This window comes from Sinocyclocheilus grahami, unplaced genomic scaffold (assembly GCF_001515645.1).
Source record: "Sinocyclocheilus grahami isolate Dianchi unplaced genomic scaffold, SAMN03320097.WGS_v1.1 scaffold501.1, whole genome shotgun sequence".
Taxonomy (NCBI): domain Eukaryota; kingdom Metazoa; phylum Chordata; class Actinopteri; order Cypriniformes; family Cyprinidae; genus Sinocyclocheilus; species Sinocyclocheilus grahami.
In genome coordinates this window covers 14754-42229 of record NW_015505680.1, presented here as the reverse complement: position 1 = coordinate 42229, position 27476 = coordinate 14754, and the positions used below count along the sequence as shown (strand labels likewise).

Below are 27476 nucleotides of genomic sequence, written 5' to 3'. Positions count from 1 at the left end.
ATGGGTGTGCGCGCGTCTCCACCAAAGAACTGCGCGGAGCAAAGCTCGACCTGTGCGTCACAACATACACAACTCTGCATGGCACCGACCTGTAATCATGGAGCAGTAAACCTGTGTTCTTGTGGATCTAGACTCATAATTCCAGGCTAAGGATACAGGTGCTTTCAGAGACGCCAAATCATATCATAAGGTGGCAGCTGTGCAAAAAAAGGGACTTGGGTTAGTTAATGAAAAATGTGGATCTGCGCAAGTATTTTAACTTATGTGCTGTTTTTGGCAAGAGATGCAAGAGCTATGAGCAAGGTAAGATGTGTTTCATGTGTAGATTTCCTTTTATTTAGAACAACACGCTTACATTTTACGCACAGCTTAATGCTAAATACGGTTTTGCAATAGCTAAACATGATTATTAGTGTATGATTTCATTTGCTTTGGTTCGATCTCGTTTCGATCACCTACTTGACAAGTGCATTTATCATCTGATTACTAGATTACTTTGTCTTTAGCACTGGCATGCCATTCGTTTGTTGCGTATGGTGTTTTTGGAAGAGCTGAAGACTTCAAATCTCCAGTCAAATTATTAAGAGCATACAGTAATTTCTTGATTTTGTAATCGCAATGGATGGGAGTGTCTGTATTTGCAGAATTCGTGAGATTTTGCCATTTTTCTAAAAATTCATCTGGGGATTGTGAAATGACGTATCCTGTAATCAGCGTTAATGAAACATGAAATTCCACAAAGGGCAAATGTAAAATGTTAATCTGTCTCAATAAAGGATCCGGGAACATGAAACCTCATTATACACTTCCGTTCAAATGTTTGAGGTCAATAAGTTTTATTTTATATTTTATTATTTTATTAACACATTTATTCAGCAAGTACCCATTAAACTGATGAAAGTGACTGGAGATATATATATATATAAGCACTATTTTAAATAGATGCAGTTCTTGTATCTTGAAAAAGTATCCTGAAAAAAAAAACCTGCACAATTGTTTTCAGCATTGATCTAAATGAAATTTTAAAATATAATAAAATAGTAAACAGAAAACAGAAAATGTTATTTTAAATCAACAATATTGCTGTTTTACTGTATTTTGATGAAATAATTGCAGCCTTGGTGAGCAAAACATAAAAATAGCAAAATTTAAATAAAATATAGTTAAACTTTTTTAATGTTATTATATTATATTATATTATTATATTGTATTATATTATATTATATAGTGACAATACAACAGTTAATTCTGGTCCTTGAATTTAATTGGCCAAATGTCTTTCCAAGAGTGCTGATATTTAGTCCAACAGCACTGGGATTTGCATCACTCGACTTGTACATGTTCATAGCGTTCCAGATCAGAGTGAGTGGTGCAACTGGACAGAAAAGCCCATATGGGAGAATGGGGGTTTTCACAGTCATTTTAACAGACAGATCACTCAGAATAAGTCAAACAACACTTAACAAATCAGCTTTCTCACACAATCTCCACTCCCAGAGCTGTAGGCAACATATTTTGGCACATATGCTCTGGTCTTGATGACTCCTGGCACTGCCAGTACATTCCAATCTTTAATCCTTGAGATGGCATGGCAATATAATTTAATTGGCATTTTTAGACCCCTGACCTTACTGTAATTCCAGTCCAGCTTTTTTGGGCTAACACTGTAAAAACTGGCTACAATGCTAAGCAGCATGCTTTATAGTTTACATGCACAATACATTGTAAAACACTTTACTGAATGGTAAAGATGACTCAGATGAGTGAGTATATCAAACCTCAGCTGTGTTAACAGCGCAGCTGATGTTGCTGATACAACCAGAGACAGATGTCCTTCAACAAAGTTTTTGGACAGACAGCATGACCGTCATTTTCTCAGAAAACCATGACATTTGTTTCAAAACTGACCCTGATAGGGTTTATAGTTTACATGCACAATACATTGTAAAACACTTTACTGAATGGTAAAGATGACTCAGATGAGTGAGTATATCAAACCTCAGCTGATGTTGCTGATACAACCAGAGACAGATGTCCTTCAACAAAGTTTTTGGACAGACAGCATGACCGTCATTTTCTCAGAAAACCATGACATTTGTTTCAAAACTGACCCTGATAGGGCGTGTTTTGGGCTTGATGCCTAGTATGGTAATTGGAGTTGAGTTCTGCTGGGGTTAAAAACAATATATGTCTGCTTACACAGCTGTAGCACTTAAGAGCAACCCTGTTGGTCCCAGAGAAACATGCCTACCCTCTTATGGCTGGGTGTGTGTGTGTGTGTGTGTGTGTGTGAGAGAGAGAGAGAGAGAGAGAGAGAGAGAGAGAGAGGTCTTGACTCATTGTAAATGATAGTCATCAACTCAGTAACCCTAACTAATTGTGTTATGTTGTGAATTTTTTTTTAAACGTCTTTGTTGTTGGTTAAATGTGTGAAGAGGTGAGGAGGTTAAAACAGCATAGGCAGGGCTGTGATAACAAAAACCTGTTACTCATGTGGGATAATTAACTGAAAATGATGTGAAACCTAAAAATTGGTGTTTAAAAAAATATCACAAACTAAAGTGGCAAATGTATTTGTTCTTTAGGCATTAATCTGCCATCTAGTAGAGGGTTTATTTCAAAAACGTTTTTGATGTAATATCTGATTTGGTGTAAAAATCAAGTAAAAAGAATAATTTCATTATATTAAAGGGGTCATATGATGTTGCTAAAAATAACATTATTTTGTGTATTTGGTGTAATGAAATGTGTTTATGCAGTTTAAGGTTCAAAAAACACATTATTTTCCACATACTGTACATTATTGTTTCTCCTCTATGCCCCGCCTTTCTGAAACGCTTCAATTTTTACAAAGCTCATCGGTCTGAAAAGCGAGGTGTGCTCTGATTGGCCAGCTATCCAGTGCATTGTGATTGGCCGAATACCTCAAGCGTGTGACGGAAATGTTACGCCCCTCACCATACTGTGATGATGCCCTGTCCGGCCAGACAAAAACATTAAAACCCATTATAAACGAGGCATCTTTAAATATGAAAACTTACTTACAGTCTGTGAGTCAGAACAGCCGGCATTATAGTCTACTATCCCAGGATCAGGAAACAGTCCTCCATAAAATGTGCTGCACACATCTGAATATTTGGGTTGAACTGTTGTAAATACAACTTAACCACTGATTTCTAGTCGTGTCCTCTTTTGGAAGGACAAACAAAGTAATATCGCTTTTACAACGAAACACACGGCGGGCTTGAGTGAGCGGAGGCCAGAGGCCTAGAGTGAGCGGAGGTCGGCTTGAGTGAGCGGCGACGGGCGGGCTTGAGAATGGCGCGGCTGGCGGATTCGACGAAGGAGCGTACGGCGGGCTTGCTGGACTCCGCTTCGTCCACGGTGAAAGCCGATACGGCGATCCACAGCGTGAAGTTGATGTATTTCCTCAGCGACCAGCACGGATCAGCTCTAGGCATGACGAAGCAGATATCGTCCTCTTTTGGAAGGCCAAACAAAGTAGTTTCACTTTCACAACGAAACACACAGCACCTTCACGACATGGCAACAACAATACTACAGCGAGAATAAAAGTTACGCCTTTTTTTTTTGTGTGAACCTTTGGACGGCGTTATGCAAATCTTCCCACATTGTGATATGGACATGTGGGGGTGTGTTAGAAAGAGCCGTTTTAGGAAGGCGTGGTTGACTCTTAACTTTTATAAAGAATATCTCTTTGGATTTGAGACTTTAGTCTTTGCAACTTTACAGATCTTCTTTATGCACCAAGAGCTTGTAACACTCCAAAGAGAAAGGAAAAATGTAAATTGCATCATATGACCCCTTTAAATTAAATACATTTGTGTACACTGTTATTGTTGTAAACATTGTTATTGTTATAAACACTATTAAAAATAATTGTCAGTAATTGAAATAAAGCTGAAGTGAAATATAAATATAAGATGTAAAGCTAAAACTTTTAGTTTTCCTTGGCAACTACCCACAATAAGTTTGTTGAAGTACTAAAATTACTAATGGAAATAAAAATAAATCAAAGCTAAATCAAAATATTAAAAGCACTAATTGTGGCAACTAAACGTGGCAAAAGCAAAAAACGAAATTACAAAAATTTGAACTAAAATTTAAATTTAAATTTAAAATATAAAATAATATTAAGAAACACTAAAATATATTAAAAAATATTATATAAATAATACTAAAATGGCAGAGGCGTATACACATCTTAATCATTATTTTAATTAAAATATATGTAAATATATTTACAAATAAAAATAAAGATTTTTCAAAATCATGAATTAAATCTTTTTATTAAATTCAAAATCATTATTAATGACTATGTATATTTAAAAATGCATTTAATGTATTTTTAATAAATTATTAGATCGGTGGGGGAAAAGCATCATGTAATTGACCCTAAAACAAGAGAAAAAGATACTTTCACAAGATTAGATTTCTACGGCAGTGATTTTCTTTAAAATCCAACTTCAAAACCATTAAACATTAACATGTAAAGTATACTATTATTAGCACACCATGCAGAAAATTAAAAAAAGGTCTCGGAAAGGATGCCAGGCAGGTAAGTTTAATTCAGAGGATTCATAAACAATCCTAGAGTTACCCATGAGAGATCATAAGAAGAGCAGAGAAACAAGGATGGAGGGATGAAGAATTATAGGGTTGATGCTAAAAGAGACCAGAGGCATGGAAAGGTCAGCCACTGTGTTTTGTTAATATCAAACTCTATTGGTTGTAGTTTCATGGGACATTACCTCACACAACGCTAATCAAAGACTGAGGCAGTTCCTGTTTATTAAACTGTCGTAACACTTCTACCACAAGCTTTAAACTAGGAGTAACCGGGAACATCTGCGTCCCATTTAATGCGTCACATCATTTACCGAGCCGTCACGGTAATGATGGCCATAATAGCTGAAGGGCTGTCATATTTTTATCCAGACCAGACAGTGAACCTCAGAATGCTGCAACAATGCCAGTCTTCTTTTATATAGACCTTTATGTAAGACTTGATCTTTGACCTTACTGTGTTCAGTGAATGAACAGGAAATGCACTGGTTGTGTGGTGAGTAAAATCTGGACTTTTAGTGGCCCTTCTGTTGGCAGCTACTGTCCATCCAGCACTATTATAACTCATGGCCTACCACAGCAGATGATGTTTGGTTAATGTTTATTTGCCAGCATGAACTTGGGCTATTTGCAGCAGCTTTGTGCAAAACATTTGGTTTCTCGGCATTCATTTTCAAGTGCTTTCTGCACTCTCTGTTAAATCAACAAATTATCGTTATTTTTTGATGTACATTTTGAATATGGATTTTTTGCTATAAAATGAATAGTTCTGATGCTAAATTTTGATTGGATAAGCCATTTTACATATTATCTAAATGTGGCAAGTCCTCTGGTAACCGTAAACAGCATTCAGTTAGATTTATGAACTATGGGTGTGTCTCAATCAGCTCCCTAGTTAGTCAGTGTCACTGTCCAGGGAGTCAGACATTTCTAGGTCAGTTCCACTTTCAAAATCGTTCCAGTTCGCTAACACATTTGCTCCATAAAAATTCCTACAATGCAGTGTAAAAGCTAGTGATCATCATACTCAGATGCATGATAAACAAAACAAGTCATACAAATCAAAACAAATCATGTGTCCTCCTGTTTTATACAGCATTGTTGATGATAAATAATAGTGATGTTTTAATGCACAAAAACTCATCAGTGTCCCAATGACTAGTGGATAAAAACCTTTCTGGTGCCTGAATTCATGTTCATACCATACAGAACTGGGCAGAGAAACAGCATATGCACTGAACAAAATTATAAACGCAACACTTTTGTTTTCGCCCCCATTTTTCATGAGCTGAACTCAAAGATCTAAGACTTTTTCTATGTACACAAAAGGCCTATTTCTCTCAAATATTGTTCACAAATCTGTCTAAATCTGTGTTAGTGAGCACTTCTCCTTTGCCGAGATAATCCATCCACCTCACAGGTGTAGCATATCAAGATGCTGATTAGACAGCATGATTATTGCACAGGTGTGCCTTAGGCTGGCCACAATAAAAGGCCACTCTAAAATGTGCAGTTTTACTGTATTGGGGGGTCCGAAAACCAGTCAGTATCTGGTGTGACCACCATTTGCCTCACGCAGTGCAACACATCTCCTTCGCATAGAGTTGATCAGGTTGTTGATTATGGCCTGTGGAATGTTGGTCCACTCCTCTTCAATGGCTGTGCGAAGTTGCTGGATATTGGCAGGAACTGGAACACCATCTTGATATGCCACACCTGTGAGGTGGATGGATTATCTCGGCAAAGGAGAAGTGCTCACTAACACAGATTTAGACAGATTTGTGAACAATATTTGAGAGAAATAGGCCTTTTGTGTACATAGAAAAAGTCTTAGATCTTGAGTTCAGCTCATGAAAAATGGGGGCAAAAGCAAAAGTGTTGCGTTTATAATTTTGTTCAGTGTATTTACAAAAGAGCTGGATATGCTTAACTATTAGTAATACATGTAACTCATTATTAAACATTGGTGGTTCATATTATATTGGTGTTGCTCTCACTGAATAAAACCAAAAAAAGTTTTGCATCATGTCTACGAACACCCCTTGTTTGTGGTAAAATCACTGTAACTATGCATTAATCACCCTCAAATCACATTTTGGTGTCTTAAAATGAGGAGAATGGCAGATAAACCATTATGTCAAAGAAGTGCACATCATTTTATTGACTGTGCACTTGTAGTGTACTTCAAATCTTAAAAGTATATTAAAAAACTATACTTGATAATATAATATTAATTACATAAAATGTCACTTAAGAGAACTTAAAGAAAGTACACTTTCATGTTTCTCAACACACTTAAGTATACATTTATACAAAGTGCTGGTTGTGCAGGTCTGTGTTTTAATAATCATTAATTAAGCTTTAAAGAAGTACACTTATGTTTTATGTGTAGATTTGCATATAATTGTAGTGTTATTTGTTAAAATTAAAATATTTTAAATGCACTGAAAAATTCATTATAAATGTCTAATTACAAATATATTTAAATGACACAAGTTTCACTACAAATTACATTAAAGTATATTTTAGTTTGCCATATATGCTTATCAGTACATTCAGCAGTACACAGTACAACCATATTTCAAAGACAATAGAAATTATTGACATAAATGATGAAATCACATATAAAGATGTACTTAAGTCCTACTTAAGTGGATCAAAAAGTGCAACTAATAGCATTTAATATAAATGTAAACTATAATACATTTTAATTTAATTGGAATTAACATAAAAAGTAAGTGTCTGAAAACATTAGATTCAGTTCACAATTAAGTTGAATATTATTTAAAGTGTTATTTCCATATTCTCTTTAAAAGTATGCTACAGTGTACTTTCACAAGGGAATACAAACATGCAATGGCTAAGAAAGCTTGCTTTATAATCAGGTAGCATTTAATGAAATCGCAGTCTGACTCTGTTGAGCGTGAACCATCTGTTTGACTTCCTCGGCCAGAATGTCTCACATCTCTTGGCTGTGCTGAGACTGGGAGCATGAAGTGATTGAGGTTCAGAGAGAGCTGTGACACATAAACAGCCTCAGTTGGAATGTAGCTGTGTGTCCCCAAAATCCACAAGTGCTCTCTAAGCTAGTTTGGGGCTAATTGACACGTCTGTTAATGGCATGTGTCTGTCTGTGTGTTTCCTGCTTCAGATCTAGATCCATTATTTTGTCTCAGTCTAAATGAGAAAGTGTCTTCAAGGCTGTGATAACTGTAGTTGGTTTGATGCAATTCTTGCACACTGATGGGATACATTACTCCATTGATTTATTATTTGTTTACAACTATAATTTGAGTTGTCAGACTTTTCTGACCCTGGGAACGACACCCAGACTCTACCAATCCAGCGACCCCACTAATATAAATTGTTAGCTTGTCTTGATTTGCTTGTATTGACTTCTTTTTTCTTGAAAACTGTTTTGAACATTGATAATAATAAAAAATCTTGAGGGGCAAATCAGCATATACTGTAAGGATCTGAAAAATCTGGATGCTGAAAATTCAGGTTTGCATCACAGGAATAAATTATGTTATAAAATATTCAAATAGAAAAGAGTTATTTTAAATTGCAATAATATTTCACAATATTGCTGTTTTTATTACTGATAGATAGACAGACCCCAAATTGACCTTGGATCTAAATATTGTTTTTATTATTATTTTTATATATAGTTTAGTCATGAAACTCTAGATGGCGCAGTCTGATGTTTTGTTAACATAACTGATGATATTCCGAGAGTTAAACGACTTGGCACAAGCTGATTGGTTCATGCTGCATATGCAGCCAATGAGCTTACTGCCTTGCATTTATATGGCTGTCTAGCATTCACTAGAGATTCCTGCAGTGCGCTTTTCAGAGTTCTCTGAAACCCTCCACCTTCCCCAGCTCCACCTGTATAGATCTGCTTCGGGTTATTTTATATGCTATTTGTGCAGCAGCAGTATGTCTTAAATACTCACGGCACTGTATCGCCGTATGCATTGGCAGTAGCAAGTTCCTGTACTTGCTTGCAGCAGCAGCAATAATCTACAACTACAGCAATAACCAACAGCAGCAGCAGCGTAGCAGATCTATTCTGCCAAGACTAAATACATTAACATTGTCATATCCATCACCATGCTAAAATCTTCCGAGAGGTGTCATGATTAAAATATGTTTAGCCGAATAATGAAGGCACACTTGATATGAACTGTGACCCTGGTGCACATCAAAGAGATCTTTGTAATTTCAGAATGCTCTAGACAGTTTCACATGTTTCTTTTAGTGTGGGATCATCTTGAATTCTAGCCATAAACTTGCTTTAGTGTTGTTTCAAAGCCTTAGATTAAAGGAAGAAAATGAGCCGGCCACTGACAACACCTCATTGAAAGAGAGATCAGACTCATAATCTGAACTGCTTTACCAGGCATGAGGTTATTAGGTTAAGAGGCTTTTCAGGAAAGTGGCCAATGTTGACAACTGCTCCTGCCAAGTATTTTTGGAAAAACAACTCTTATCTCAGGATAGCAGCCCATTCCCTGTTTGGTCAGTTGTGACTGCTACAGTTAGACCAAATGTCAGTGTAGCAGGTTTAGATAACAAATGTGTTTGTTTGCATGACCTGCAACTGTTGGAATGCTATTTATTTAGTTAATTATATAATCTATATAAATCTATATGATACAACCTTCATTTTAATGCAGCCTAATTAATTGTGTGGTTCATTTTGCATTGAGATTGAACTTTACTAAAGACTCTCCTTCATTGAATGGTGCAAATATATGCATGTATTAGAGAGTATTTCGGAAGCTATAGTTTAGATTATATTAGATAGCTTATAGAGAGCATACAAAGAACTGAGTATGCCTTGATGCCTGATGCACACACACCAAAATGACCATAACACACTCTTTCATTCTGGTTAACAAGGGCTCTTATTGTCAAAGCCCCCTATGCCTTAGACACAAGTGTTACAGGACTTTTCACCTAATTAACTCGCTTGAACAATGAAAGCTATTCTGGGACAATTTCATCAGAGGATGAAATGTGTTTTTGAGAAGTTGGGCAAATTACTGTCAGAATAAATCTTTTTTAATGTCCCCTATCACTCTGAGCTTACACAAAAGAACAGCAAATCTTTATTAAATCCTTCCACTTCAAGCTGATAGTGGCCCAGTTTTTGTGTGGCACCCCGTGTGCAGTATTATGTGGTTGTCATGGAACTACACGATTAAAGTCTCCAGAAGGACTTGGACTTTAAGCCCTGTTATTAAGAGTTTTGATCCATCTCATATTTGTCGTGCCATGCTATAGTGACATGCAACAACAAAAAAGAAAAGGAAATGTAGTGGTAATTTTCTGTCAGGACATTATAGTATACCGACATTTCCGTTAACTCTAAAACACAGTGCAATGCAGTGCAAAATTACAGGTAAAACACCTGCAAAAAATTCCTTCGTTCTAATACAGTAAATTGTGCCCTATTTTTTTACAGATTTTTATAGTAAAATAGGAAAATGTGTAAAATGAGGAAATTCATAGGAATTATTTTTCCTGTTCTCAAGTGCTGATTTAAAATATACTTTCTTCCTTTCTTAATGCTGATTGATTAACTCAGTTTGAGCTAAAAGAAATGGTATGAAACGTTAGATTTTTTTCAAAGGAACTATAGTAATATAGTTTAAATATAGGTTGGTAGAAATAGATATAATAATGACATGACCACAAAAATTGCCATCATATGCTATTACTATAGCATTTGATGTATTTTATTATTTAATTTTATGTTTTATTTTTGAGTAGTATTTAATTACATACAAAATAGCCATATCAGCAAATGGTGTACCACTCTTTTATTTACTTACTTTTAATTTACTAGCTCTTTTAAGTGGGTATTCTGTACTATTCCTCCTTTCAGTGTTTTTGGTGGTGTTTTAGTGTTTAGGTTCTATTTTAACTTTTTTTAATGTCATTTTTAGCCATAGTGGGAGCCACTTTAATAAGGGTGTTTACCCCATCTTTTCATTTATTTGACAATTACTAGCAAAATACATAATTAATCACCTTAAACAAAAATGAGTCATAAACAAGCTTTGTTTTGAAATATATGTTATAATTTCAGGGATTCTTATAAGCTGACATTAAAAAAAAATACCTCATTCACAACCTTTGCACATGATGGCCTCATGGTTCAGGACAATCTTGCAGCACTTAACAACAAACAGGTGTTTAGGAAAGCACTGTGGTGTCTTTATTTGCTATTTAGTGTTTTGAGAGTGGAAAAAACCCAAAAGGTCCTTTTACCCGGGAGCCTTTAGCTCCGCTGTACCCGACTACGTGGCAGTTGCTAGATCAGACAAATGGATGTCTCAAAGACGGAGCGGATCTTACAATGAAGAATTTCTGAAATGATCAAATATTTCACTGCCTGTAAGCAGTTCCATATGTACCATGACTGGGCATTTATAGAGACCTCTAAATCTCAGTACAGAAAGATGACATGCCTGAGCTCTTTAGGCAAACAGTCAGAGAGCAAAAGGGCCACTGTTAGATGGAGGCAGAGCCAAATGTCAATCAAATACAGTAGGTCATAGAGTTTCAACTTTTATGCAGGGTCATATTGTCTATATGTATTAATGCCAACCAGAAAGTAAAGTAAAACTGAGGCTCTCCAGCCATCCTTGAGATTGTAGTGGTCTTAAAGGGATAGTTCACCCAAAAATTATAAATCTGTCATCGTTTACTCACCCTCATGTCATTCCAAACCAATTTTGAACCCCATTGACTTTCAAAAACAGATGAAACATTCTGAATATCTCCATTGTTGTTCCACAGAAGAAAGAAAGTCATGCAGTTTTACAACAACATGAGTGTGAGTAAATAATGACAGAATTATTCATATTTGTGTGGACTGTGCCTTTAAGACAAAGCACAGCTTCTGCCAATCGGTAGAGTAGAGCGTTATGCCAGCTAATTCATATTCACGAGCCAAGCAAATAAGGCTTTGTAACTTTTCAGATCGTTCTTAAGCTCCTGTCTTCAGTACATACTCAACAGCAGCAAGTTGTTTTGGCAGTCTGAGAAAAAAAAGAAAAAAGCAGCACATCTGTGCATCATTTACTACTTCCTTCTCAATCATATGCCATCATTGCGCATTTGTCCGTTCTGTGGATTCTGCCCCCATGGCTCCACATAGTCTTTTCGCTTTTACTGCTACTGTTCATGAAGCTCAACTGATTAGTGCTGTCAGAGTCAGGTAGGTATTACGAAAGCAGCTTTATGAAGTACATGTGGCTGACATCTTCAAGAGCACGGCACCATATATGGACAACCTCCATATTCAACAACACCTGGCTTTTATGAAGCCTCATATCAGTCCAATTATTCCTTTATGGCGCAAGTACATACTCTGTAAATGATATTCACATGTAACTCACTGGATGCCATGCAAGGCTGTTATTGAGAAATGACAGATGTTCTGTCAAACTGTGAGGTGCTTCAGGATGTGTTTTAAAAACAAGTTGTTTATGGGAGAAGGTGCAAATCCACTCAGGTCCCATGGCTGGGCTGAATTTATGGGAATCTCAAGCCCCAAGCTGTCTTCAAAGCCAGTGCCATGGTAAAAGCTAGCGCTAACTGACAACAGATGCATGCATGAGAGAGAGAAAAGAGTCTTTTACTGTGTCTTCTCCAAAGGTAGTGGTCTTGATTCATAAAATGCAGATACTAGATAGATTTTTGTGTGTGTAACTTGGAACTAGAGATAAGATTTGAAACTGATGTAAAGTGGAACAGATCCATCAAGTAAAAGTATGTGTGTGTGAGAGTATGGTAGGGAGTTCAAATTGTGGACAAACGTTATAGGGCCTAGTAAAGTTTCACTGCAGTGGGTTCCTCCCAGGCCAGAGTGTAACGGCTGATCACTTCCAGAGCATCAGGGCTCAAGCCGACAGGCAAAGTCTGTTACGCTCTTCAATGTAAATTAGCAGCTTTTTGTTTGATCAAATACTCAAGTGCAGAAAGGCTTTAAACTGATTATTTAAGAGAGGCATGAAAGGGTTAAACTCTTGTTTTGTTCCCAATTGCACAACATGCAATTCCCCTAGCACTTGAAGGATTTAGTTTGATCTTCGTGTGAAGGGTTGCGTTTCCCAAATGCATTGTTAGCCGTAGTGTTAACTATGGTCGCAAGCACACTGAACTCTATTGTTAACGACGGAACTATGTATGTATGTATATAGTGTATGTATGACTGTATGTCATCACTATGCCACAAAAGTTTTTTGAAAACATGTTGTATATTTTTTCTTATATATTCTTTTGACCTTCTCACATTCTCTGTCTCTGTCAGATTTTTGGTGAGCCAGAGCCGGTCAGGATGGTATCTGAGGGTTCAGACTGCCGCTGTAAGTGTGTGATGCGGCCGTTGAGCATTGAGGCTTGCACCAGGCTCCGTGACGGAAGCTTGCGAGTGGATGATTTTTACACTGTGGAGACGGTCAGCTCAGGCTCCGACTGTAAATGTTCCTGCACAGCTCCTCCCTCCTCACTCAACCCATGTGAGAATGAATGGAGAACAGAAAAACTCAGGAAACAAGCTCCTGAACTACTCAAGGTAAATACTGGCGTTTTCCTCAGGTCAGGAACTTTGGACTTTGGAGAAAAGCTTTCCTTTAAAAGAATTCTCCTGTGACATTTTCCACCAATACAACAATAATTGAGGTCCTATTACTTTTTAGAAAGCATTAAAATTGAGATTTTGGACGGTACCACCGCAACCAATCTGTAGCATGTATATACAACTAGTTGTAGTAGACCAAAAAGTAAATTTTTAAACTGTAGATACAATTCAGTAACAGTAAATTATTTAAATAAATTCAAAATAAAGCAGCTCACATATTTACTTTGACTTATTGAGGTTGGCCAACATTTTAAGAAGGTTAACTTACCTTTATTGACAAATTGTTAAAAACTGAGACTTTTTATTGACATTTAAGATATTCAGGCCTTAATTTGGCATGTGTTTAACACTGTGTCTACACTGGAAGCGGATAGGCGACAGAATCAGATAGAACCCATTATAATCAGTGAAACTGTCTACAGTGCAGCTTGGCAAAACCCTGAACAGTAAAATGATGCCCTGTTCTATATCTGATATACTCCATGCACTTGCGCTATTTCCAAGAACAGTACAAATGGATTTGGATCGTTCACTTTGACATGTTAGTATATGCAGCCTCAAGCTATTGCGGTGCAGCGCATTTACTTTTAACACTTTTTCAAGATATTCAGGCCTGAATTTGGCATTTTTAAAAATGTTCAGGAGTTCATTTGGAATTTTTTAAAGGGGTCATATGATGTGATTTAAATTTTTCCTTTCTCTTTGGAGTGTTACAAGCTCTTGGTGCATAAAGAAGATCTGTAAATTTGCAAAGACTAAAGTCTCAAATCCAAAGAGATATTCTTTATAAAAGTTAAGACTCAACCACGCCTACCTAAAACGGCTCGTTCTAACACGCCCCCACATGTCTACGTCACAATGTGGTAGAGGTCTGCTACGGGTCCCAAAATATTTTCGGGTTTCGGGTCGGGTTCGGGTAAATGTTTAATGAATAGCTTGGGGTTCGTGTCGGGCTCAGGTTTATAGCTAAACTAAAACTATATGCAGGCTACACTGCTTTCATAGACGCACACACACACATTATTGCACACGACAACACAGCACGGTAACTTTTATTAGTAAAATAACTTCGACAGGCTACTGACTCGCAACGTTATATTTCTCTGCAATGAGGGGGTAAAGTCACTGTTTTTGAAGGAACTAAGCCTCATTGCTTGGAGAGAGAGAGACGCGCAGACGCAGATTCACAAACACAACTTTCATCTCTCTCTCTCTCTCTCTCTCTCTCTCTCTCTCTAACTCAAATAAATTATATAATTAGCCTAATTAATTCAAATAAATGCGATCTTACCGCATTGCATCTCTGTGTCTGATTTAAAGCAGGCCGAATGCTAACGAGCCTTAACTGACGAAAATGACCATAATTTGCACGATGGAAGAATTATCGTCTTGTTGTATACAACCATTCAAAAACTAAGCAGAATTTGTGACCGCTGCACCTGATGTTCATAAACTTTCATAACTGGTAAGTGTTTTTTCTTTTGCTTTGTGAACTGACCGAGCCTTAATGATTATGTTTCTTTACATGTATTTGCTTACTGACCGTTGCATGCAATCGTGAAATACAGCATTTTTTTTAATTGGCTGTTCATTGTGGAGAAAAAAAAAGATTTCTGGTTTGGTTTGGGTCGGGTTCGGGCTCTAAATTTAACTGTGCCGCTCGGGTCGGGTCGGGTCAGGTCAGAGGATCTCAGGTACGGGCCGGGTTCGGGCTTCACTTTAAAGCCCGTGCAAACCTCTACGATGTGGGAAGATTCGCTAAGGCCGCCCAAATGTTCACGCAAAGAAGGCATAACTTTTATTCTCGCTGTAGTATTGTTGCTGCCGCTGTTTCAAGACAGTACAAGTCATGAAGGCGCTGTGTGTTTCGTTGTGAAAGCGAAACTACTTTGTTTGGCCTTCAAAAAGAGGACACGATTAGAAATCAGTGGTTAAGTTATTTTAAAACACTGTTCCAGAACAGTTCAACCCAAATATTCAGATGTGTGCAACACATTTTATTGAGGACTGTTTTCTGATCCTATCAGTGGTGGCTCATCGGGGGAGTCAGGGGAGGCACAGCTTCCCCATAATTTTGAGGTGAAAATGGGAGGACGATTTAATGTTAATAAAATTCCCAATTCATTTCAGTTCATGTCTCAGAATGTGTATTTTTTGTTTGTAATTTCACAGTTGTAATACCATAACCTGAAAGCGCCGCTTTTCTATGGCGAATGTGCCGAATCTGCTGATGTAATTACAAGGGTAGGGGGAGGCCGGGGGAGAGGTGAGCTCTCGTGCCTCCGTTGGTAAAACAAAATGAGCCAATCACCATAGAGTGTTCACTTTCAGCGCTGAAGAGTGTTGAGAAAAGAACCCTGGCAAGGGAGGCTAGCCTTCCTTCTGATATCAACCAATCATCACAGAGATGTAAATTACGTGATATTAGTTTGAACGTCTGCCGCTGTGCTGATAATGTACCAAGTACTTATGATGAGTAGCGATATTGAATATTTGATTGCCAACAGATTTACCAAGCTGTCATTCAAACAGTATACATACAAATTTAGGGAAAACAGCCTAAGCTGGATATAGGCTACAGCAGTCGGCTTAATTAAATGGCACAACAAGGCAGCTGCCTTTTAACACAGACTTTTAAGAAGGGATGGATGTTTGCTTCAAGTGATAGGCCAAGTGAAATTATATTATCTTGCTGTATGTATGTCGTTTTCTTTATGTTTTCTGTCTAAATGCAACCAAAAGCCATTTTAAAGTGGTTAAGCAAATAATAATAATAAATATCGGCAGGGATCCCAGACCAATACAATTAGTGTGCCTCCTCTATTTTAAAACCCACGAGCCGCCACCGGATCCTGGGAGAGTAGACTACAATGCCGGCTGTTCTGACTCACAGACTGTAAGTAAGTTTTCATATATAAAGGATTTGCCACTGACGATTCAAACACGAGTTTTGAGCAGTGTAGAGTAGTACTTGTTGTTTGTAATTTCTCCGATCACAAATGCAGAAATGGTTTTATGTTTACGCAGCATGATGCAACGCGGAAAAAGACAGTACAAGTCATTATAATCCATAATTATGGCCCCACTGGATGCAACAAATGCCTCGTTTATAATGGGTTTTAATGTTTTTGTCTCGTCGCTCCGGCCGGACAGAGCATCACAGTATGGTAGGGGCGTTTCCGTCACATGCGTGAGGTATTTGGCCAATCACAGCGCACTGGATAGCTGGCCAATCAGAGCACACCTCGCTTTTCAGACCGATGAGCTTTGTAAAAACTTTGTAAAAAAGTTTCAGAAAGGCAGGGCATAGAGGAGAAACAATAATGTACAGTATGTGGAAAATAATGTGTTTTTTTAACCTTAAATTGCATAAACACATTTCATTAGACCAAATACACAAAATAATGCTATTTTTAGCAACATCATATGACCCCTTTAAAGATGTTGAGGCCTTTAACATTTTCTGAGATGTTAAGGGCTTATTTTGACATCTTTTTAAAGATGTTCAGGGTTTAAATTGGAATTTTATAAAATGCCCAGGTCATACTTAGACATTTGTTAAGATGTACATGCCTAAATTAAAAATTTTTTAAGGATGTCCCCATCTTAAATTGGCATTTTCAAATATGTTTAGACTACTTGGACATGTTTAAGATGTTCAGGCCTTCATTTTGCATTTTTAAGATGTTCAAGCCTTAATTTGGCAGTTTTAAGATGTTCAGGCCTGAATTTGTACAGTGTTTATCAAAAGTTGCATTAGTGCAAGGTAACCTTTCTACTGGAAGTCAAAATTACTTTCACTCAATAGGAAGCATGCCGCAGATGCTGTTGATTACAACAGAAAATCATTTGCCCCTCAAAAGCTAAAAAAAACAACAACAACAACAAAAAAAACACACGGACAAAATTGTTTATTTTTCCAAAATTAAGAGTCTAAATTGTTTTCTGTGGTAATCAGCAGCATGCAGCAGATGCTGTCCACTGAGCTTAACCAGAAACATACACATGGCAGATTTTGATATCAAAGAATAGTCAAGTCACCTTTATATAGTGCGTCACAATGCTTCACTTTTTCCCCACATTTTGTTGTTACAGCCTTATTCCAAAATAGATTAAATTAATTATTTTCCTCAATTCTACAAACAATACCCTATAATGACAACGTGAAAGAATTTTGTTTTAAATTTTTGCAAATGTATTAAAAATAAAATATGGAAAAAAAAAAAAATTCTCACATGTACATAAGTATTCAAAGCCTTTGCTCAATACTTTGGTGAAGCACCTTTGGCACAAATTACAGCCTCAAGTCTTTGAGTATGATGCTCCCATTCTTCTTTGCAGTACCTCTCAAGCTCCATCAGGTTGGATGGGAGCGTTGGTGCACAGCCATTTTCAGATCTCTCCAGAGATGTTCAATCGGGTTCAAGTCTGGGCCATTCACAGAGTTGTCCCGTAGCCACTCCTTTGTTATCTTGGCTGTGTGCTTAGGTTCATCTTCCAACAGGACAATGACCCTTCGCACAGGTCTAAGATCCAGAGCGCTCTGGAGCAGGTTTTCATCAAGAATGTCTTGCTGCGTTCACCTTTCCCTCCATCCCCTACCAACCAGCAAGAATTCTGGCTCCCACAGATTGGCTATGTGCCCATGTGGAACACAGATTAGTCCTGCCACTTTAAGAAGTTACTCCTAATGTCAGCTCGTTAGGTGTATAATACACCTGTCCACACAATCTGTATCTTCCATTCCAACCTCTCCCACCACCATGGGCAAGACCAAAGAGCTGTCAAAGGATGTCAGAGACAAGATCGTAGATCTGCACAAGGCTGGAATGGGCTACAAGACCATCAGCAAGAAGCTTGGTGAGAAGGAGACAACTGTTGGTGCGATTATTCGGAAATGGAAGAAATACAAAACAACCACTCCTTTGTTATCTTGGCTGTGTGCTTAGGTTCATCTTCCAACAGGACAACGACCCTTCGCCCAAGTCTGAGGTCCAGAGCACGTTTTCATCAAGGATGTCTCTGTACATTGCTGCATTCACTTTCCCCTCCATCCTGACTAGTCTCCCAGTTCCTGCTGCTGAAAAACATCCCCACAGCATGATGCTGCCACCACCATGCTTCACTGTAGGGATGGTATTGGCCAGATGATGAGCGGTGCCTGGTTTCCTCCAGACATGACGCTTCCCATTCAGGCCAAATAGTTCAATCTTTGTTTCATCAGACCAGAGAATTTTGTTTCTCATGGTCTGAGAGTCCTTGAGGTGCCTTTTACCGAGGAGTGGCTTCCGTCTGGCCACTCTGCCATACAGGCCTGATTGGTGGAGTGCTGCATAGATGGTTGTTCTTCTGGAAGGTTCTCCTCTCCCCACAGAGAAATGCTGGAGCTCTGTCAGAGTAACCATCAGGTTCTTGGTCACCTCCATAACTAAGGCCCTTCTCCCCCGATTGCTAAGCTTGGCCGAGCGGCCTGCTCTAGGAAGAATCCTGGTACTTCCCAACTTCTTCCATTCATGGATGATGGAGGCCACTTTGCTCATTGGGACCGTCAATGTTGCAGAAACTCTTCTGTACTCTTCTCCAGAACTGTGCCTCGATACAATCCTGTCTCGGAGGTCTACAGACAATTCCTTGGACTTCATGGCTTGGTTTGTGCTCTGACATGCACTGTTAACTGTTGGACTTTATATAGACAGGTGTGTGCCTTTCCAAATCATGTCCAATCAACTGAATTTACCACAGGTGGACACCAATCAAATTGTAGAAACATCTCAACGATGATCAGTGGAAACAGGATGCACCTGAGCTCAACTTGGCCGAGCGGCCTGCTCTAGGAAGAATCCTGGTACTTCCCAACTTCTTCCATTCATGGATGATGGAGGCCACTTTGCTCATTGGGACCGTCAATGTTGCAGAAACTCTTCTGTACTCTTCTCCAGAACTGTGCCTCGATACAATCCTGTCTCGGAGGTCTACAGACAATTCCTTGGACTTCATGGCTTGGTTTGTGCTCTGACATGCACTGTTAACTGTTGGACTTTATATAGACAGGTGTGTGCCTTTCCAAATCATGTCCAATCAACTGAATTTACCACAGGTGGACACCAATCAAATTGTAGAAACATCTCAACGATGATCAGTGGAAACAGGATGCACCTGAGCTCAATTTTGAGTGTCATGGCACTTACTGTATGTACATGTGATTTTTTTTTTTTTTTTTTTTTAATTTGCAAAGATTTCAAACAAATTTCTTTCAAGTTGTCATTATGGGATATTGTTTGTATAATGTTGAGGAAAATAATGAATTTAATCCATTTGGGAATAAGGCTGTAACATAACAAAATGTGGAAAAAGTGAAGCGCTTTATAGAGTATACAGTATATAGTGCTTTATACAATAGATTGTGTCAAAGCAGCTTTACAGTGTTAAACAGGAAAGTAATGTGTCGATAATGGAGTAGGACAATAGTAAACAGTCATTTTTTTCAGTTAAAGTCCGTTCATTGTTGATTCTGTGATTTCAGTTCTCTTCAAATAGTGTCTGTACAATCAAGTCAACAATATTGCCAGAAATTAAGTATCCCCAACTAAGCAAGCCATAGGCAACAGTGGCAAGGAATCAAAACTCCATCCATGACAGAAATGGAGAAAAAAAACCCTGGGAGAAATTAGGCTCAGTCAGGGGGCCAGTTCTCCTCTGGCCAGATGAAACCAGCATGGCCGGACCAGAATATCTAGTGATCATCCTATACACACTGATAGGAAGAAGATAGTCCAATCCGTTTATCCAAAGCTAAATTTGGTTGCAATATCCAAGCCATCCCAATTAATATTACTTGAAGCATAAATGCACAGTGTGTTTTCATATCGAATATCACATTGGCTCAAAGAATCATTTTTATTATTCTTTGTTTGTGTTCAGCTCCATTCCATGGTGGATCTGCTGGAAGGAACGTTGTACAGTATGGATCTGATGAAGGTCCATGCCTATATGAACAAGGTTGTGGCTCAGATGAACACATTAGAAGAGGTAACCATCTGACTGATCAGATTTGAATGTGAAACATCAATTAAGCTTCAAGTAACTGACAGAAGTATGACACTATTTTGACAATCTCTTCATAGACTATAAAGACAAACCTTACCAGGGAGAATGAGTTTGTAAGGGACAGCGTAGTAAATCTATCCGATCAGCTAAAGCGCTACGAGAACTACTCTGACATCATGGTAAGCATCAAGAAAGAGATCTCCAGCCTGGGACTACAGCTGTTGCAGAAAGACGCAGCCTCGGACAGTAAAGCACAGGTAACACACACTTTCTCCAACACTATGACACACACACAAAAGCACAAGATCAGCCTTGTAATTTAAAACTGTATGGTTCCAGGGCACAGAGAGTAAAAAGTCCAAGGAGGTCATAAAATCACCCAACAAGAAACCCCCAGCTGTCAAACCTCCACCCAAACAGCCTAAAGAGAAACCTGTCAAGCCCAAGAAAGAGGCTCCTGCCAAAGCATCAAAACCAGTGAAGCCAGACCCCACCAGCAAAACCAAGACCTTAGTGCACCAGACGGGAGTCATCAGGGGGATCACATACTACAAAGCCTCCAAGACAGACAACTCTGAGTCACATTCAGCGGGGAGAGGAGAGAGAGGTACGGCGACCGTGCATATCACATCTGTGTTCAGTTAATTTCTTCTGAAAACCACCTCAGTGTAGCTCTACCAGAGCCAAAAGCAATTGGTTTTACTGTGGGTGATAAAATGGGTGAAACACTTCTATATTCTTGAACATTGTTATGATCCCATCCCCAGTCTAGGGTTGGGGAGTGGGAGTAACAGGTTAGCTAAAACTTATACGGAAGAAATTAATAAAACGCGGAGGAATCACTCCAGTCCTCTGCTCCAGAAAAAATGCAAACAACACCACCTAGTTTGGCAAACTTTATTTAGGAAAGCCAGATTTGTGGAAGTAATAAATATCTTCAGGAGAGAGCCTGGCCAAAACAACAACCAAAATAGCAGCTGACTAACAGGAGGAGTACTAAATAACCTATGCGAGTAAAGGAAAAGAAATCAACAACATAAGCTTTCCTCAACTCCCTCACTAACCAAAAACAGGGATAAACAGGAGTACAAAATCAAATGGCACCCTCTCCCTACAGCTTCCAACCTAAGCACAAACCAAATAAACCAAAACGAGTTACATTACCTTTTAATACCGTAACAAGAAACGTAAGATTAAAGTAAATTTCCATACACTATATGATTACAACACAATCAGCTAGCCAACCGGGATACAACTCACTTTCAGAAGTATACACTTAAAGGGCTCCTATTATGCTTTTTCACTTTTTCAACTTTATTTAGTCTGTAATGTTGCTGTTTGTGCATAAAAAAGATCTGCAAAGTTACAAAGCTCCTTCAAAAGGGTAAAGTTACAAAGCTCAAAGTCCACTTCAAAAGGAGATATTTTATTTAACAGAAATCACTTTTCAAAAACTACAACGAACGACTCGTTTGGACTACAACGCATATTTTTCAGGATTTGTGATATCACAAAATATCGACGAATGGGACGAGACCTGGTTGAGCTGCACTAGAGAAGGCAACGAGTGTTATCATTATGTCGGAGACACGCTAGCTTTCCCAAGGCAGACGAACTTAGAGTGGTTACTAAATCGCGCTCAAATTGATTTGATTTTGACTCAATATTTACACTGAAGCTCGCAGGCGGCTATGGTAAGGGGCATGACATTTCCCAACCAGGCGCCGAGTGCTGCCAATCACAGCACACACTGGCCCAGCTAACCAATCACAGCACATTTCGTATTTCAGAAGGCGGGCCTTCATTTGATACAGGAACTGTTTGAGCCGGTAATGCCAGACTGGGGAGGGAGGTGTTGTAATAATGTAAAATATGTGAAAAATAATGTGTTTTTCGAAAAAACCTAGTATGAGAGCCTGTTCTAGTACACCCCCAAAACAAAATAAAGACTTTGTAAAAGAGCATAATAGGACCACTTTAAAAAAACGTAGATTAGTCCAAATTGAATAAACAAATATAAGACTGATTGCCTCTTGGTTAACTGATTTATGCAACTGGCCCTAGAACACCCTAGAAACCTCCCTAGTAACCACACAAAACACCTTAAGGCTGGAATGCACTATACAACTTTTAAAATCTGACAAGATTTTAAAATGCTAGGGATCATAAACTTGCAGACTTTGTTAACAGTCACAGAGGAAAACTGGACATCACACACACTAAACGACTGAGGATCACACACTACCAGACTTTTAAGTCATTCCGTTCACAACAAACTCACGCTGAAACACGTGCCTTGTTGCTAGGAGACATGTGACAATATGTGTTCTAAAATCAGATCAAAATATCAACCATGTTTGATCTCCTCCGACTGGAATAGATCAAAGTCTGAAGATAAAAAATCAGAATCTGTGACCATCATGCACTATGCAATTTTCAATGGAATCTGTCAACTCCACTCTGCAGACTGGCTCTTGACTTTCGGCAACTAGCGTCAACTTCTCCAGACTGTAAATTGAGCAAATATTGGCACAAAAGTTGTGTAGTGTATTCCGGCCTTTAGCAACATGTATCATTGTGGCAGCAATTTTTGGAAATCACCACTCACATTTTCTTCTCATCAATCTGGACCTGAAATCAGTAAAGTGGATCTATAACTTCCTTTCCGGTTATATATGCATCTCTTGAGAGGCAGTAAGAAACTTGAGTTATTTTAGTGAAATGCTATTCTGTATTTCTTTATTTTATCAGCAGTATCAGCAAGAACTTTCCTCTGGGATGAAATCATTTCCATTGCTTTCCAGAGCCAAATATAAAACAGTGACATGCAGGGAAGAGAAAATAATCACAATTTTGCAGAGGTGTCCAAAACTATTACAGTACTGGCCCTGTGTCCTTGAAAGACAGATAGCAGTGATGGAGTGTGTATGAATATCTGATGTACTTATGTCCTGTGCTCATGTCCACGTGTTTAATGTTCCAGACGCTCCCACAGTGCAGGAAGAGGAGGCTCAGATTAGGGTCTCTCCGCTGACATTGTCTTACGGAGATCTGTTGTACATGGCATGAGATGAAATGGGCTCAGTGAAGGAATGTCGAATCCAAGCGTTGCAGGCAGAGACTGGGTTACAATGCAGGAAGTTTCTTCGAGTGCAACATCTCATTAATAATACTTTTGATGTGAGGAATCTGAAATGCTCGCGGTAAAACTTCAAGCCAAGAGTTGTAATTTGCCTTTCAAACCCTCCCTGGCTTTCTCCTTATGCTCTTTTCAGAAAACTCAGCCAAAACCCACGCTGGCCACCTAACCGAGGACAAAAGGGGCTCCAAGCTAGTTTTGGAAGAGTCTGAAATAATGTCGACTGTGCCGCCAATAACAACCACTACGCTTGTTGCTGTGACAACAACAAGCACCACACTAGCAACCACCAGTGAAGTGCCTATCATGAATTCAACCCTGTTTACACCAGCACCAGAGAAAGCAGTGGACAGTGGAGGTAAGACACACTTGTCCAAAGGAGGTACAATTTATTCATATATATATATATAAATCTTTCTTGAACACAAAACCAGCATATTGGCATGATTTCTACGTGGGTGCAAAAAAAAATCAGCTTTGCATCACAGAAATAAATTACAATATATTAAAATAAAAAACAGTTATTTTAAATTGTAATAAAAGTTTTGCTGTGTTTTTGATCAGATAAATGCAGCATTGGTGAACATTAGAGTCTTCTTTCAAAAACATTAAAAAGTCTTACTGATCCAAACATTTAAAAGGTATTTTTATGTATGTATTTATCTATTCAAACTTTTTATTTTTTCCCCCCCATATTTTATTTATGGTATACGTGTGGAAATATATGGAGATCTATATTTATTTCTTTGAATAGGTAAATCTTTAGACTGTGAGGGCACATTGGCGTCAGTGGAGATGCCAGAGAAGCATCACAGCTATGGACGGAACGAAGGAGCCTGGATGAAGGACCCAGTGGCCAAAGACAACAAAATCTACGTTACAAACTACTACTACGGCAATAACCTGGTGGAGTTCCGCAACCTGGAGAATTTCAAACAAGGTAAACAAAGAGGGGCAAATTTACTAAAGATTTCTGCCATTTTTATGGTTCTTGTTTACTAACCATGCACAAACCAGTTCAAGGCTCTAAAGGCACTGAAAAATCACTGTATCATGAGTATGTATAATGTTTAATGTTTTTAATGTACCTATATAAAATATAGATTTTAAGATGAAATTTAAATTGTATTTTATTTTTTATTTATTATAATAATTGTATTTATTTGTATTAATTTTATTCAAATGAAGATTAAATCATGGAGAAGACTGCTATAATCCGAGTGCTATAATCAAGCTCAGCATTCGAAATGAACCTGCAATATGGAGAATTGCACTGCGAAAATGGCATTCAGAGCAAATTTGATTAATAATTAGCATAATTATGTCTTTAGTGAATCAGGTGTTAAAACAATGCAGATAGCAAATAAAAAACGCTATTCTTGGTAAATTTCCCCTACTATGGAGTTGAGAATGTTTCTCCATGATGGCCTGTGTAGCTAATAAAGTATAACAAACTGAATCATAATCAAGATCTTTTGAATATCTTCTTCAATGATAGGTCGCTGGAGTAACCTCTACAAGCTTCCCTACAACTGGATAGGAACCGGCCATGTGGTCTACAATGGTGCCTTCTATTACAACAGAGCCTTCACCAAAAACATCATCAAATATGACTTGCGCATGCGCTTCGTGGCAGCTTGGACTCAGCTTCATGATGCTGTCTATGAGGACACCACACCCTGGAAATGGCGAGGACATTCAGACATCGATTTTGCCGTAGATGAGAGCGGCCTCTGGGTGATCTACCCAGCGCTGGATTACGACTACTCGCAACACGAGGTCATCGTCATCAGCAAGCTGGACCCAAGCGACCTGTCCATGAAGAAGGAGACGACATGGAGGACTGGGCTGAAGCGCAGCTCGTACGGAAACTGCTTCATCGTGTGCGGCGTGCTGTATGCAATTGACGTGTACAACCAGAAAGAGGGTGAGATTTTGTATGCTTACGATACGCACACGAACACGGAGGCCGCTCCACGTTTGCCGTTCACTAATGAGTACGCCTTTGTGACCCAAGTGGACTACAATCCCAAAGATAAGGTGCTGTATGCCTGGGACAATGGCCATCAGATGACCTACAATATTCACTTTGTGGGCCAGTGAAGTTTTGTCTAGAATCTGACGCGGTGGGCATCTTCTTTAATTTGGTCTGGTGCATAGGAAAATACACCATTTATGGGAGCACATTGCTTTCTTTATTGGTATGGTGATTGAGATAAAGTTTAAACTCTATGGAAGCAGAATAAAAATATAAAGGTTATTGTGATGTTTTATCTCACAATTCTGACTTTTTTTCCTCAGAATTGTGCATGTGTGTGCGGTCAGGTGTCTAAAAAATTATAGATGCTAATTCCAAATTCTATGGGAAAAGACAGAATTGTGAGATGTAAACTCAGAAGTCCAAGAAAAAGTCAAAATTGCAAGAATGAAACTCAGAATTCCCAAAAAAAGTTGTGATATAAAAGGTTGCAATTATCTTTTTTATATTTTTATTACGTGGCAGAAATAAGCTTCCATAAAAATGAGTCCACATGATTTGGGAATATATTTTTACCCTCAACAATAGTGTTATTGGACTTTAAGGTGATGCATGTCTAATTTTTTTCCCAATTTGAGGCCTTTTTTTTTTTTACTTTATTTAGTTTTCTTATACAACAAATTAGATCAAAAAGTGTGGTCTAAAAAAGAACAACAACAACAGCAACAGTACGGTACAGACAGATATACAAAAATATACAGCAAGTAAACTGTAGTATTAAAAAAGTATTAATAATTGTTAGGGATAAATATCTCTGATGCATGCAATGTAAAAGATCAATCCGATCACAATGATTACATCTTGAAGGAATACAGAAAAACATCAAATAAATAAATAAAATACAAAAAAAAGAGCATGTCTAATTTTCATGTAGTTAATAATCAGGCCCCAACATTTAAAAAATGGTACAGTTAAGGATCTTGAAAAACACATAAAGTGTAACCGTAATGTTTTTACACAGCTTTTTGCAGTAATGTTTATTCTTACATTCAAAATTTGCAAAATGTGTAGTAATATAATTTAAAAGAAACAAAATATCAATTTTGGGCAACGGGATTTTTAATGTTATGTAAATTTCATTATTTTAGATATTCATTTTGTAAAATATTACATTCTCATTGTAAATATTTCCAAGAATAAGTTGTGTTACAATATTCCTGTTATTAAACCTCAGATTTATCATCCCCAGATATTTAATATCGTAGTCATTAAACATAAATGTTTACTTATGATTACTCCTGGATGAGTCACAATGTTTTATATGTTGCATTTATGTGTAAAATTTCACATTTTGTGTACAATAGTTCAAATAAACTTACTCTAAAATCATTTGCTGTGTATGAATTTATTGATACACAATGTAATGTTTTACATTCTGTACCTCACTATGTGCTATACAATACAGTATACAACCATAAATGGTTCAGATACAATAAATCATTGTCTCTTGACATACAACTCCCCATCTCCAGATGTCTGACATTTTTAAAATGTTGCAATATATGATTGAAGACACATTTTACATAGTGGGAAATAAAGATCAGAGTGTACAGTAAATTTAGATTTAATGTTTTATTATTAGCACTTTTAGCCTTGTGAAAGGAAGTATACTTTAATATAGAACTTATATAATATCCTTCAAAAGAATATGCTTAAGTGCAAACTAAATTTATTATTTTCAGAAATTAATTGCATGTTAATTGCAATTAAATAAATATGTATTAAAGTTTAAAATTATATTGAATGCGCTTTGCAGCGCTTTTTTGACCCTCAATTAGGACTTAATTTGTATATGCAATTTCATAATTACATCTATTGTCTCATTATCTATTTATTATTGTACTTTTAAGCAAAATTATTAATTTGACCAATACAAAGTGTACTTTAAAACACAGTCATAAGTGTACACTTAAGTGGCCTTTTACTTCATATAATATAATTTGCCAGCATAGCTTTTTAAGAATATACTTTTAAAGGGGTCATATGATGCCCATTTTCCAGAAGTT

At 37.7% G+C, this 27476-nt stretch overlaps 1 protein-coding gene across 2 annotated transcripts; it reads left to right on the top strand.

Annotated features, from left to right (window-relative positions):
• On the top strand, nucleotides 1-25846 carry LOC107554414 (olfactomedin-like protein 2A). 2 transcript variants are annotated; one of them, XM_016236904.1, is made up of 8 exons: nucleotides 1-303; nucleotides 12917-13180; nucleotides 20168-20275; nucleotides 20371-20550; nucleotides 20633-20900; nucleotides 23569-23790; nucleotides 24187-24372; nucleotides 24931-25846. In XM_016236904.1, exons 1-8 carry the CDS (start codon nucleotides 235-237, stop codon nucleotides 25533-25535), a joined length of 1902 nt encoding a protein of 633 aa, XP_016092390.1. In that variant the 5' UTR covers nucleotides 1-234; the 3' UTR covers nucleotides 25536-25846. The 2 variants fall into 2 exon arrangements, with proteins under 2 accessions (XP_016092390.1, XP_016092389.1); XM_016236903.1 differs by having other exon boundaries at nucleotides 23569-23814.
• The last annotated feature ends 1630 nt before the right edge of the window (nucleotides 25847-27476 follow it).

Excerpts from the sequence above, each read along its gene's own strand:
- LOC107554414 (XM_016236903.1), top strand. The coding sequence starts at position 235 with ATGTGGATCTGCGCAAGTATTTTAACTTATGTGCTGTTTTTGGCAAGA. Across the intron at positions 304-12,916 it reads ATGCAAGAGCTATGAGCAAG|ATTTTTGGTGAGCCAGAGCC; the intron begins GTAAGATGTGTT and ends TGTCTCTGTCAG. Across the intron at positions 13,181-20,167 it reads AAGCTCCTGAACTACTCAAG|CTCCATTCCATGGTGGATCT; the intron begins GTAAATACTGGC and ends GTTTGTGTTCAG.